The following is a 14815-nucleotide window of genomic DNA, read 5'->3' as shown; positions in this document are numbered from 1 at the left end:
CTGGTTTTAAATCAAGGAAGTCCACCATTAATTCTAATTCAGCCCAATGTTCAGCAAATCCCTCTACTAATTTGGCTCAAAAATAATTGTTATGAAGCTTACAAAAAAGATGCTGAACATATACATATTCAAACAGCTTTAATACCATTTACCGTTAAATAGCACTGCTGAAGCTTCATGTGTTACTACAGAGTTATAGCATTAAAGAAATATAATTATCACTTTATAGAACAAAAAACATAGGTATAAATTGCTTTCGTGATTTCCTGCAATTAAGGCAGCCCACAGTTTTCAAGCAACTAAAAAGACAGAAAGTGTTCTTACATCCTCGTATTTTCACACTTCTAGCTTCTTCTTTGTTCTGCCCCAGTATTATCAGCATTGGATGAAGCTGTCTGGAACATCTCTCGTATGTTTTCAGTAGGTCAAAAACAAGATGTGCCTTCTTCCACCCAGGACATAAAATAAGTGCTAGCGGCTACATACATATGTACAAAATTTTACACCACAGTATTAGACAAGAATTCAGAATCTTAAGAATTGTACTACTGCAGCATTTAGGGCAAAAACAAAATCTGCAACACAAGCCTTTAAGTACTTCAAAACTGAAGCTTTTAATACTATATCACCTCCTAAATGCAGATGTTAAAGACCCAAGGAACCACACACCAGGTTAACTGGAGACAAAAAGGATGCATGCAGCAACATACAGTAAAATGTCCAAAAATTTAACAGAAGCAGGAGCACCTTGTCTTACTTGGGGTTGTACTAGGCAATTTCCAGAGGCCCCTTACAACCTCAATAATTCTATGTTTCTGTGATCTAATACAAGTTAGAAAATTAATTACGATATTTAAAACAGCTAATACAAATTTTAATTTAATGACTACATACTATCCCCTTAAAAACAAAGCTTCATTATCATAGTGATACGACATTAACCACTTGTTAGATATTACTTGATAAATAAGTTTTAGACTCCCACATTCATGCAGTCCATCTCTGTAAGCCTCTAAGCAGAGGGCTTATATAAACTGGCAAGCATCATGATGATACACTAAGATCACTTTAAACATATACATTCTAAACACCCACTACCTTTTGGATCATTATTCTACATCTGCACTTCAGAACAGAAAAGGTGCTACTACTCTAATATATACATACTCCATTCCTGTTTGGCAAGGATTTGTAGCAACTTCCTGACTGCAAAAATGTAAGGACTGGTGGAATATATAAGAAAGGATCATTTCCCTGATACGATATGGCAACTACATCACATCCTCGAGCTACTGGAGGCCAACAGTAAGATTCTGTGAAGTTAGGGCCTAAAAATTTTTTCCGAGTAAGTTCCTAGAGAAAGAGAAATTAAGAGTTCCACATGAAAACAGTGTAGTTGAGCAGTAACAAAACACGACAAAACATAATACTGAGTAATTTTAAAAGCTTTTGATGTACTACAAAATAAATGTCCTTAACATGCAATATGAAAAAAGTTCTTCTGTGCTGAGGAGTTAAAATTATTATATTAAAATTCAAATCCCATGACTTGGGCCAGTGGTTGACATACCAGAAGAAACATGTACAATTCTTACAGCAGCTCTCTGAAGATTCATTTGTTCAGCCACAGGAACAACCTCCTAGACATTCCCCAATCAAAATCAGGTATTACTATAATGTTTAGTATCTAAAGTTGGGGTATGATACTAGCCTTAAAAAGATATTTAGTGTAATATATTACATAAGCATTACCTTTTTCAGACCATCAAAAAGTGGTGCTGTTTCCAGAATTGAGGATGGCTCAATTTTGTTGCTAAGACAGACAAAGTTTCTTTCTTCACTAAGATTTTGAAAACTCTGAAACCACATGACAAATAGATGACAAAGCTAATGCTTAATAAAAGGGGTTTAGCTTACATACGACTCAAAAGCACTTATTGTACTTAAAAAATAGTATTTTGATGAAAAATAGCCAAAGAAATTGTAAATACATTTTAAATGTGACTCATACATACTGATAAGTTACACAAACCAGTGGTGAGACAAATACTCAGTATTTCTTAAAGAAAGATTTATCAAGATTGTCTTAACACAACTGTCTTAAACCACTCAAAGAGAATGCACTACATGTTCTGCATACAGCTAGCACTCAGCTATAACAAAATCAAAATACAATTAAAAAATATGACTAGCAAAATTTGCCATGGTGGTTGGCCTTGGCTCACAGCCAAGCACCCATACAGCCACTTGCTCACTCCCCCTCCCCCTCCAGAGGGATGGGGGAGAATAACAAGGAGAGTGAGCAAGAAGATTCATGGGTCAAGATAGAGACAGGGTGGTTACTCAACAATTACTGATGCAGGCAAATCAGACTCAACTTTAGGTTAACTTAATTTGTTGCCAAATAATATGTATGAGTACTGATTTGGTTACTGGGAAACAAAAACAAAGAAACAAACATTTACATGCTTCAGAAAAACACCTTTCCTCCCCCATTCCCAGGCTCAACTTCACTCCAAGCTCCTCTCCTCTCCCCTTATAATCAATGCAGGCTACACTTGGTCCCACCACTAAGGCAACGAGCAGCACAAGGCAGGGATTGCAGTCAGAACACAGCAGTTTCTCTGTTGCTCCTTCCCTCTTACTTCTTTCCTCTACTCCAGTGTGCATCCTCCAGATTGCAGTCCCTTCAGGTACACCTGCTGTGGCATGGAGCACCTCCTGCTCCTCTGACCTTGGCACTGCCTCTGTTTCTCTTTTTTTTTTTTTTTTTTGGTTTTGTTCCCTCCCCTGCATTTTTAGCCCTTTCTTAAATATATTTTCACAGAGATACCACCAACTTGGTTGGTTCAGCTTTGGCGTGCAGTGGGTCTTGTTGCTGATGCAGCTGGAATCAGCCCGACCTCCTTCCACAAAGACAACTCCTGCAGCCCCAACACTACCAGAACCTTCCACATACACACGATACATTCGCACAAGAGAAGTTAAATGAAAGTTAATGCTTGAAATACCTGTTGGTCATCTTCAATTATGTGTGTCTTCAGAGGATCACAATTTAAGAACTGCTGAAGCCTGAGAAACAAATATTACATCCAACATAAATGCAAAAGTAAAACGTAATTTATAAATACCACCAATATTTCTAAAGTGTCATGAATCAATTCACTCACAAAATATTTCTGACGTATTACCTATGCCAAGGAGGAAAATCCTTGGCCATGAAAGAAAAAATAAAAATTTTATTTTGAAAATAAAATCTACTCTTAGCTTTTAAGTATCTTAAAATAATCCCAAGGAAAATTTTTTAAGAAAGATAATTGGTAGGTTCCTCAACTTTAGAAGAAAATCAGACTGGACTGGAGGAAAAAGGTTCCTTAAAGTTTCAAAAAATGAAACAATGTATCTTTGCATCAAAAACTGAATAAAAGAAACACTCCTTGGGTTTATTACATATGCATCAACTGACAAGCAGCATAGTAAAAGCATTGCACAAATCAATTTATAGCCGTATTTCATGAAGTTTGAAAACTTTATAAATCACACTAAGAATAAAATAAAGCAACTTAACATGTTTAGTGTGCAGAAAAAAATGCTTCCCCATTACATCACTGCTGTCAAGCTATTGTTTAGAAAGAACTGCTGTTTTTATTGTAGTCTGGGTAAATATCAGCAGCTTCAAATTCCCTTTTTCTCCAAAAGCATGTGTATGCATCTTCTCTTACCCTTGGCCCTTCTTACTGCCCAAGAATAGTAACTGGAAACATACTATAGCTCCTAATTATCTCATTACATAACCACTTAACACACTGCACCATACCTGTCTGGGCAAACTGCTCTATTTTCCTTGAAAGGTAAAACTGGAATTGCTTTGACAATCTATCAAGAAAAGATGAACACATTTTTAGCACAAAAGTACTGTTCAAGAGCAACATTTTAGAAAAATTATTTCTTTAGTGTATTCAGTTGAAGCTGGTTTTCTTACCTAACTCTAGGATTCTCCAAATATTTTGGAGAATTTTTGTGTAAACAAGTTTGTCTGAATAAGGCAACAACTTTGATGAAACAAACTTCAGAAAAACTGTCTAACTTAACAAAGAAAACGCCATTCTGTAACAAGAATCAAGCATGCAACAAGGAACATCAGCCACACAAGAAAAATTAGTTCATGGTCACATCTTAAGCTACAGTCATAATTGCGGACCTGAGCCAATATGAACACATGCTGATTATTTTTTAAACTTTTTCATTTTTTGAAACAAAATTAAGAAAAATCATGGAAAACTTGCACACCACAGACAGGAGGAAAACCAAACACAGGTTACCCAGCCGCACACTTACAAAGACAACACACACAAACTTAAATTGAACAACACTGCAAAATCCTCAAGGGAGTAACTAGGAGCAGATACTGGATCCAGAGTTACCCCAAAGATGTCTGGTTCTGAACAGGGGATTTTCTAGCATTCATCATTAGTCACCAGCAATCAGCAGGCATGACTGGGCAAAGACTTGCATCACTCAAGTGGCTAGTAAATGTAATTCAGTTGACTGCACAGGAGTATAAATGTAATCCTGCTCTGCTCCAGTAACAATCCACACTGCTACTTTGATGATCATTCTTTCCAAAATATTTTAATAAGGTATTACAGCTGAAGTTCAGAAGTGCTTGCCATGCTTCAATTCTCAGCAGAGCTAAAACCTCCTTTTTTCCTCTGACCTGACAGAAGAAATAGTTCCATTGCTATCATAGAAGCAAATTTCTCCTTTAAAGCATCTAGCAGAAGAGGACATGGAACAGTATATGGGCTCTTTAGAAGAGCTGATATTGGACATGCTCAGCAGTGATTATTCGCCTATAATCTATCAGTTCATTTTCCTTTCCTCCCATGGACACTCTAATAGCTCCAACTGTGCAATTTAGTACACAACTTAACACTCAAGAATGAGCACTGACCTTTTGAGAATGTTCCAGAAAAGAACAGCAAGCAAAAAAGGAGAAAACAGCAAGAAACCGTAACAGACATTTGAAGTATTAGACAACTCGACAAATAAGAAGATACTCCAATGAATGTTTAGCATGGTACAGCATGAGAACTATTTTGTTTTCAAGGAAACATTAAAACTTACATTTTCATATATTCAAAAAAATGGGTCGTGTAGACAGCTATCATCTTCATTAAACTATAGCAAAGGAGTGCAAAAGGAGGCACAACTTTTTCAATGACTGTAGTACTTTTTTTAAATTTTCTTTAATTTAAAAAAAGAAACTAAAGTACAATTTTTTGTTTTTTTAAACTATATCAAGAATTAGTGCAGTCCCCCAGATCTATGTTACATGGAAGAAGCAGCTAGATGACTACAGTATTCCTAATCTGCCCTATGTATGTTTAATTTAGTTCATCTTTGACAAGGTAATACGAAATATAATACTTACAGATGCAGTACTTTCATTTAGATCTGTGCTTGATCTTTTGTATGTCTCTTCAAGAAAGGAACTGGAAACTGCAAGACCTAGAAAGGTAAGTAAAAAATACAGAAAACACATTTCTGATTATCTGAACACATAAAAATCCAGTACTTTTATTTACACTGGGTTGCAACTGACTTTAGTTGCTCGCATCATTTCCTAATGGCAAAAACAACCACCAAAAAAAGTTACCTTTAAGTAAAGGTAACTGTGCAGATGAACTGAGTGAACAAGGATGGAAGATGGAAGGTTGCATACTTTTTAAAAGCAAGAGACTTCAATCACTATAAATGAGACCACTCATAGTAAACACTAGTTATGAAGTTACCTCTGTTCAAATAAATCCCTCCAAACTCAAAAAACTGGTAATGCATCATTGATCAATGCCACAAGTAATTTCAATATCTAATGCTATTAAACATATCAACAAATGCCCGCGTAACTCACCCTCAGCCTTCGTCTTATATAGTACAAAAATCTTTACAGAATTCCTGCATCTGATGATTTCATTGGTCTTTGTAAAGTCTGATACATAAGCATCGTTTGTTAGAAGGATACCATTTGACCCAATCATCAGATTCAAACTGAGACAGTAGGTTCACATTTAATATACCCAGTTAAAGACACATGATGCACTGTATGTATGATTGTTTCTGATACACATGGTTCCCACCTGTTTCAACATTTGTTGGTATCTTCTCCTGAAACAGCACTGGCCTGAAAGCATGCGCAGGATTAACAATTTTCATTGGAAGAGACTCAGCGCTTAATGATATTTGGTTCTCCTGATAATCTGCACAACTCCCTGTATTCTCTTTAGCTTCCTCAAAACGAGCAAAGTTCTTTGAGACAAGATCATCATTAACGCATACCTAGAAAACCAAGATCTTTATTGACCAGTATCAACAAGTAATCACCACCACACACTTGTTTAGAATTTATTTGAAGCTTTAAACAGCAGTAAGACATACACAATATCAGCAAATACATTCTGAAGATTATCATCTCCAGAATAGGAAATTCAGTCATAGTTTCCTGTATGTTCGCTAAACAAATGTTAATCAGTCATCAGTTTCATGCTTCTGCCTAAAATTCTGTACTCAATTAGCTTTTTTATGAGCCCTAAAAATTGTAAAAAAACTGTTAGTAAGCCAAACTAGTTTATTTCTTTCTCATTTAGCATGCATCAAAAGCTGACAGAAAAAAATAATGCTAAACCTAAAATTTCTTAAACTCCATTGGCTCAAAGATCAGTGACGCTATTGCCAATTGGGATTCTGAACTGAGAGAAGATATTCAAATTAGTATGTACCTTCAAAGTTATTGTCTCCAGCAAAGACCACAGCTCCAGTGTTAAAAGCCTTGGTAAAACAGTCCAAGTAGAAGCAGTATTCAAATAAATTCATTTGTATCTACCATACAGCTGCTTAAGTAGCTACAGCAGAGATTTAGCTCAAGGTACACATTTTGGCAAGTGGAACTAGTTTGGGCTTTTTTCCCCCCAAAGGTTTGAGGACTCAGTCTTATGCAAAAAGCAAGTGTGAACTTCTATTTATTTTTATAATACTATGCAACTGCCTTACTGAAACATCTTTAAGTATGATACCACAGAAAGTGCACAAGTGCACTAAATAATTCACAGTTGTCCATCTGAAGCACTTGCTGGACTTCATTTGCTTGTCAATACCTTCCAAAAAGAGGTTCACAAAGAAAAAAGGGATTTCTGCCTCTTGGAATGCCTCCAGAAATTTACAAGCAACAGAAATATAAAACAAAACCTCTAATAAGTTAATGATTTAGCTTCTACTGTATCTGACAGAAATTACAAAACTCACTTGCAAGAAATACCTTCCAGTCTTAAGCTAATCTCAGTTATCACTTACATAGCAAAGTGCATGAACAGGTTTGTAGATATAAAAGTATCTTACCTTTTCATCTTTTATTGTCACATAAAGAAAAACATCAAATGTGTTACCTTCTACAGCACATAACTTGGCTTTCATTTGGGTAGTTGCTAAATATAGTAATAAACATAATAAGTAAAAATATTAAACCTTTATCAAATTATCAATATTTTTCACTTGTACTTTCCAAGATAAGCAAAAATAGAAATCACTGTTAGATGTGTAACCTATTTCTTTAGAGAAGCTACTACAAATATAATAACTTTTAAATGAAACAAGAAAGTAACAAGGCAATACAAACTTAAAGTTACAAAAATGAAGTTGTCCTTAGTTGTTGAAGGAAGATTGAGAGCCAAAACAGATTAATGACCTCTCCATGTTGCAAATATTCTCGTAGAGAAATCAGAATTTAATCACATAGAAGAGTTAGGTTTGATTAAGAAGTAAAATTGTGAAGCATAATGTATAGGATTGTTAAGTTTGAAATGTAGCCATAGAAACTTTAGGAACTGTGTTATGTGTGACTATAGGAACCTTAATATTGTTAAAGTTTGAAATAGCTAACCATAGAAACATCACCAGGAAGTTACTGGTTTTTCTATGTTTTGTTTCAAGAAACTAAGGAAACTGTCATGGACACCAGTTTGCTGCTTGGAAACCCCCTTAACCTTCCCATCTTGATTTGAGTATCGAAGATTCCAATCAGTAGAGCTAAGTGTAACTGACCAATGATTGTTTTTAAATAAGAATATTGATAAGGTTATATAATCAAAGGACCAATCATTATAAAGGTTAAATTTAAGAACGAGCAGAGTATGCATTTTTATGTAAAGAGCTTATGTAACAAAGACCTGACAGAAAAAGTCTATAAAAACTGATAGATTTTGATACTAACTTGGACACGCCTTTGGAGGAGCGAGCGATCCCCCATGTCCCCAGCGCTGCAGTAAACGAACTGTCTGCTTCTTAACTTCACATTGGTGTTAAGGAGTTTTATTCAGGATTTCGGTAACATCCACACAAACTAGTCTTAGTTCTAAGCTAAAAGCCTTAGTTTATCTTTTAGCCTCTGATAATCTGTAGTACAAATGTATGCTTCCCAAACTTGACATTTACTTCTCTTGAAAGAAGTCACATTTGCACATTTGTGCAGCTTGGTTAGGCTCTTAATTCAAGCAAACATAGCTGATAAAAGCCTGTTAGAAAATTCTGAAGCACTTCTGCATACACTAATTATGTGCTAGCAATTAAAAAAAGTAAGTATTACTACTTATGGTACAGTCTGGGAGTTTCTTTGAAATTAAATTCAATGTTATTATTGCTCCCTACTAACCTTCACTTTGCACAGTGACACTCAGATGTGTGTGTGCGTAAAAAAATAAAAGGTAAATGGTGAGAAGTGCTGTCCCAGTTAGTTTGTGAAATTATCAGCCTAAAGACCCTTTATCGCCTTCCTAAACTCATCCTCTCCTCCCCAGAGAACTTTTATGTTGAGTTTGTTACACTTGTAAGCAAGCAGGTAGGTAGTTTTTTCAGGTAGAAGCATGTAAGCAAGATTAGAAAATCTCAGTGAAGAGCTGCTTTTCTAGTAAGACCAAAAGCTGTCTCATATCAAAATAGGCGGCTTGATATGAAAAAGACCAGATGACCTACTGAAACACCAAACATGGAAAAGGACAAGACCAGAGTGGAGAAAAAGCAGTTCTAACTTACTAAATAACTGCTTGGAGCTCAATCTATTTGTTAACAACTATAATAAAAATATTCCACTTCTGAGCTGGTGCTTACATTCTTGTCAAAAAACAACTGAAAGGGTAAACTCCTAAGCCAGCTCTTGCCATCTCTGTACAAAACTACAGCTGTGATGGTGACTCAAAGATTTAATCTAAATACACAGAAAGGCTGTACTGTTCAGAACAAATGTTACCTGAGTGCTACCTTATTTAGCCTGTCCAAGAACCAGATACCACCTAGTAAACTATCAAAATTTACGCAGCATGGAAGCCCACAGTACTGAAGATCCAACTCCACAAATATTTTTTGCCTTTGTCAGTCCATACAGAGAACCTTATGTAGCTCCTTTCTCTTTAATATATGACATTCTTAAATATAATCAAATATAGAAACACAAGCACTACATTTCTCTAACAGTTTAATTTTTCCCCCAAATAGAAGTGCCAATTATAATTTTTTGCAGGATATTTTATTTACCTTTGAGAAGGTTTTGAAAATACCGAGTAGCAGCACTATCCCATCTTCTGGCTGGTCTAGGAAAATAAACACAACCAGTTATCCCACATTATCAAAAATTATAATGGCAATTTGGGAAAACACTTCAGATGCATGTAAAGAAGTTATTTCAAGCCATGCCTAGTCTTAAGAAGTGCACCAACTAGACACATTAGCAGAATCTTACTACTTAGAATGGAACTTCAGTCTTCATAATACTGTTTCAGCTCATCAGTAAAATAAAACTGATCAAAAATTACTGGATATTGCTTTGTCAAGGTATGGTGGCTTACATCTGACATAAAATATGATGGTTAGAAATGAAATGGAATAACCAAAAATAAAACAGGAATCTACTTGCAGAATATATTAATAGGTATTGAGCAATTTTGAACAAGCACTTAAACACTGGAGTGCTGAAGACTGAAAGGTCTGCAGCAGAAAATCACGTTAACTCTTTACCATCTTCTGCAACTTTAAGTAGAAAATGAAAAAAAGAATCAAATGAAGAGCACCATAAACAAAACTATTATAATCTAATACTTTTTTGATAATTCACAACGACGGCCTACTCAAGATGTATGCTATTCCTATCCAAACTATACTAATATTTGTTCTGTCAGAATATTGGAAGTCAAATACCAATTTCTTCTTCCAAACAAGAGTATAAAAAAATAAATTGATTGATCACTTGTAGCTTTGAATATTCTTTAATAACACAAACTAAAGCAGCTTTCTTTCTGTGGAGCCATATTCCCCAGTGATCTAATCATGTCTCTCAAGCTGGCAGGATCTCTGACAGTAGCATCCTGGAACTCAAGGATAGAAAAGTATTTTTCTTTATTTACTACCAGACCCCAACGAAAACCTTATTCAAGTCTTTCAAAACTGCAGTGAGAAAAATCTGATATGAATATAAGGAAAGCACAAAGGAATCCAAAATATACAAAGAAAAAGAGACAGAATGGGGAAAAACAAAGCTACCTATAAACAGCTATAGAACTTCAGTTCAGCTAAAAAAAAAAACAACAAAGAAGTATCAGGAGTAAGAGAAGCACCTGTAAGAAACAGCACATAAGGACAGATTAGTAAAGAAGTTCATGTGCTAGGAATCAAGTGATACAGCTCTGGGATGATAGACTAAGGGCAAGAACTGCCAGAAACTTGTCTAAACTTCTGAAGGTTTTTAAATAAATACCAAAAGATTCAAACAGGTGAATAATAAACCCCAAATCATTAAGGAATCAGTTTCATTTAAGAACTGCTCCTCTGAAATAGAAACAGTTTTCCAAATCTCATTTCCTATGTTCTTCTTGAAACATAACCTCTTCTAAAAAAAATTTCTGCAATGAACTTCACACTTAAGAAATTTACAAATAGAATATATTTATTAAACTCAACTTACACTATTTTTGCCGTATCTTCACAAAAGTCGATACGCAACGTCACCGGCTTTGTGCGAAACAGTCTACACTTTTTTGCTCTATATGGGATCCGCATAAATGCTTCCAGTGCAACTCGAATGCTTAAAAACAAAGCAGAAATAATCTCATTTTACAGAGCAGATTTTTTTTTCTCCAGAAGTCATTGATCTCATAAACATCCTTCCATTACCCTATACCTGACAACACAGTTCTTCCAAAGGTTTGGCTCCCACTGTGGAACACCCTGAAACCATTGTTTTATTCTTCTCTCCCAGCGAGTTTGCCACCAGGAGCAATTAGTGAACAGTTTCACTCCAGATATGAATACACTTCTTATTTACTCAAAATCTTTCTGATCCTCCACCACTACAGTCTGAAGTCTTTTCATGATATTTAGCCCTCATACTACCACATACACTACCCAGTACTGCATATTCATGTTGCAATTATTACTTCTGTGTGAGAAACCAGGTATGATTAACATCAGCAAGAAGGAAATCTAACAAATACACTAATTTGCATTTGTACTCATTTCCCTAAAAAGAATTTATTCTTTATAAAGCTATCACTAGAGTGTTAATCTCATCCTTTACGCTTGGTTTGGTTGGAGACTTCTAATAACCAGCAAGACACCATATATAGCAAGCTTTTAAGATCCATATACGTATCACTTTTGTTCAAATTTTTATTTTACAGTGATAACACAGTAAATCACACATTTACTTCTAGTTGAACTTATTTTAAACTTGGGGCATTGTCAAGTTGTTTTCCAATACAGCAACATTCAATTTAAAAACATTATTTAACTTAAGATACATTTTAAAATATTTTAAATAAGCTTTCTTAGTTTTGTGGAATACTACAAATAAAACATTTGTTAAAGCTTCTTTTACTCAAAGTTGTATATTTTATAGAAGAAATTAACTTTAAATCTAGCTAAGAACTAGAACAGTTGTATTTTAAAACACATTTTTCAAGATTTTAGAAACAGTAAGTTTCCTAATGGTTTTATTAAAAATTGGGAACCTGTGAAAACTCACCTTTATTGCATCATGCCAAGACAGACTGTCAGCTCTTAGTAAAGTAAACAAGCTAGTAAACTGCAGTGGGAAAAACCCCACATATTTGTGTCTAGATGTCAAAAGGTAGTTCAGCAAGTGAAACCCTGCTTCCATGTACGCTTTGTGAATGATCTTCACTGGTTATAATTTTTAATTTTTTAGTATATAATGACTTAATAAGGGAGGAAAGTATATATAAATAACGTTAACTGGCAATCAAACATTTCAGTCATAACAAACTGCCATTATTTCAATTTTAAACCTCTAAAAAGCCAAAACCTACAATAGAAAGCATCTTTAAAAATTCACAAAACAAAGACTGGTTTGCTTGCACACTAGCAAGGGCCTATCATATGGCTAGCAGTTTCTTGTGGACCCAATCCACAGGTCAATTAAAACATAGCCTTGCCACTATCAATCTAAATAAATATTAATAGTATTTGTATGCATTAACTAACAAATACATTTCAGTGACAGTGTCAAAGCCCCCAAACACTTACTCCTTTGATTTAACAAAAATGTATTTGGCATAATCCACAAGAAAACATTCTGTTTGATAATGATCTGTACAGTACATGATTGACTTTATAACCGCTCTACACCAACATTTGAGTTCCTCACTGAATACCACACAAATCTGAAAAAGAAAGAAGACGGCAAGTTCTTGTAAATGGAGCAAATTACAGTCAAAGTTTTTTTAGAGGCAAGAATATAGTATTTATTATACAGCCCTCAATTTTCTTTTTAAAATGCAAGGATTGCAGCTTATGTAGTTATTAAGTTTACAGGTAAGATATAACCCATATAGATGCCATTATCTACTTTTATACATAGCAATATTAAAAAAAAAAAAAGATTAACGCATATCTTGGGTACTTCACCCCCAAACAAATGCAAATAACAGATTATTTCTATCTATACAATATAGCAATGATTTTACCTGGCCTTCTTCTACTGTTAGTGGTTTTACTTCATCCACATCTTTATAAGATTTGTCATAGAATTGATTCATTTCAGCATTCAGGTTTTTATATTCTATTTCATCGACTATGCAAGGCCCACATCCTTTCATAGTAACCCAAAAGCAATCTGGATCTTCAATCTGAGGCAAGGGGTAGATAACAGTAATGAATACTATTAGCTCCTGATAAAATGTTAGGATGTTTTTAAAAACATCTGAGCAGCAGATATAACAATAAAACTTAAAATCTTTAGCGAGGCACCTTAAAAATTATGGTGACTCATACTTAGCATACAGAATGTTAACAAGCAAAAACATCATTCGACTTCAGACCATTAGTTCATTAAATGACTTCTCAGCTTGTAAGTTTCTTTAGCACTAAAAAGTTGGTTAAACCAAACAGTGGGTAAAGTGCAAAGGCATAAAGCTTTATTTATTTCCATATTATCTTCAAGAAGTATATATAAAAAAACCCAAATGCACAACAAACCCCACCAATGGGTTTTTCTTCATGCTTGGAGAGTCTGTAAGTCAGTTTCTTTAAAACAGGGTTCTATCTTTCTGCTCAGCCTTTGTAAACCTTTATATCCCAGTCTTTCAGCTCATCTGGGTCCCCAGTTGTTGTGGGTTAATCCCAGTAGGCAGCTAAACACCACACCGCTGCTTCCTCACTCCCCTGCAGAGGGACGACTGAGAGAATTGGAAGGGTACAAGTGAGAAAACTCATGTGTTGACATAAAAACAGCTGAATAGGTAAAGCAAAAGCTGCACATGCAAGCAAAATAAGGAATGCATTCATTGTTTCCCATTGGCAGGCAGATGTTCAGCCATCTCCACGAAAACAGGTCTTCACCATGCATAATGCTGACTCGGGAAGACAAATTCAATAAACGCAGACGTTCCCTTTTCCTCCTCCTTCCCTGCAGCTTTTATTGCCGAGCATGACGTCATATGGTATGGAAAATCCCTTTGGTCAGCTGGGGTCAGCTGTCCTGGCCATATTCTGGGAAGACAATTTTTCCATGATCTCTTGTGGAATTCAGTAGAATTTAGTACTATGCTACACTCTATTTATGTTGCACATCTTCCATTTTTTATTTTAACTGCATCCCTACTAACCTCTTTTGAAACAAAACCAACACAAACGCCTAAAAGAAATGACAAAACATATATAATCCATATATGAACCTACACATGTAAAAAATTGCTTCTGAATGGAAATAGAGTCATCATCTTATTTGTAAATCTGACTTTCAGAGAGTAGCATTGAAATAAATAGCAATCCTTTAAACTTTAAAAAACACCAGCATACCTCCAATAGCAAGACTTCCATTCTTCTCAGCTTAAGTCTCTCAACACTACTGTAAAAGAACAGCAAACATTTGATTAACCGTTTTCAGAGGTGTCATTTATCTGAAGCATATCTAAAGAGTGTACACCTAATGCAAGCCTATAGATTTTTTTACTACTTGTCTCAGGAGTATTAGTCTAGGCAACTGATTTACACTTATCAAAGGGTTCAAGCCAGCCTTCCTAATGAGGCACTATATTAAAGTCTAATTCACATTTGCCATCCACACTTACTTACACACAACCACATCAATTTTTAGTACCCCAGAACATATCTGTTATCCTCAACCTACTTACAGTATATAGCTGCTTATCTTACATTCAAAGACCAACAAAAATAGGCTGATTGAAGAAAAGGGCTGCTACAGTCTATCTGCAAGACTAAACCAACAGAAACAACAGAGGCAAGTGTTTACATC

At 35.1% G+C, this 14815-nt stretch overlaps 1 protein-coding gene across 1 annotated transcript in view; it reads right to left on the bottom strand.

Moving 5' to 3' along the window:
* Window positions 1-14379, bottom strand: part of LOC104842621 (putative ATP-dependent RNA helicase TDRD12) — a 37821-nt gene extending 23442 nt beyond the window's left edge. The window contains exons 1-11 of the mRNA XM_010585109.1: window positions 14359-14379; window positions 13026-13187; window positions 12586-12722; window positions 11006-11125; window positions 9583-9638; window positions 7396-7481; window positions 6141-6339; window positions 5435-5511; window positions 1753-1857; window positions 1168-1353; window positions 325-478 (exon numbers count right to left, since the gene is read on the bottom strand). Of these exons, the coding sequence (XP_010583411.1) occupies window positions 325-478; window positions 1168-1353; window positions 1753-1857; window positions 5435-5511; window positions 6141-6339; window positions 7396-7481; window positions 9583-9638; window positions 11006-11125; window positions 12586-12722; window positions 13026-13187; window positions 14359-14379 (1303 nt within the window). The remainder of the gene's footprint in view (window positions 1-324; window positions 479-1167; window positions 1354-1752; window positions 1858-5434; window positions 5512-6140; window positions 6340-7395; window positions 7482-9582; window positions 9639-11005; window positions 11126-12585; window positions 12723-13025; window positions 13188-14358) is intronic.
* Window positions 14380-14815: the final 436 nt, after the last annotated feature.

The sequence above is a fragment of the Haliaeetus leucocephalus genome, unplaced genomic scaffold, assembly GCF_000737465.1.
Source record: "Haliaeetus leucocephalus isolate CR32 unplaced genomic scaffold, Haliaeetus_leucocephalus-4.0 Scaffold92, whole genome shotgun sequence".
In the NCBI taxonomy this organism is placed as follows: domain Eukaryota; kingdom Metazoa; phylum Chordata; class Aves; order Accipitriformes; family Accipitridae; genus Haliaeetus; species Haliaeetus leucocephalus.
Note: the sequence above shows the minus strand (reverse complement) of the source record. Positions and strands in the feature narration are given on the sequence as shown.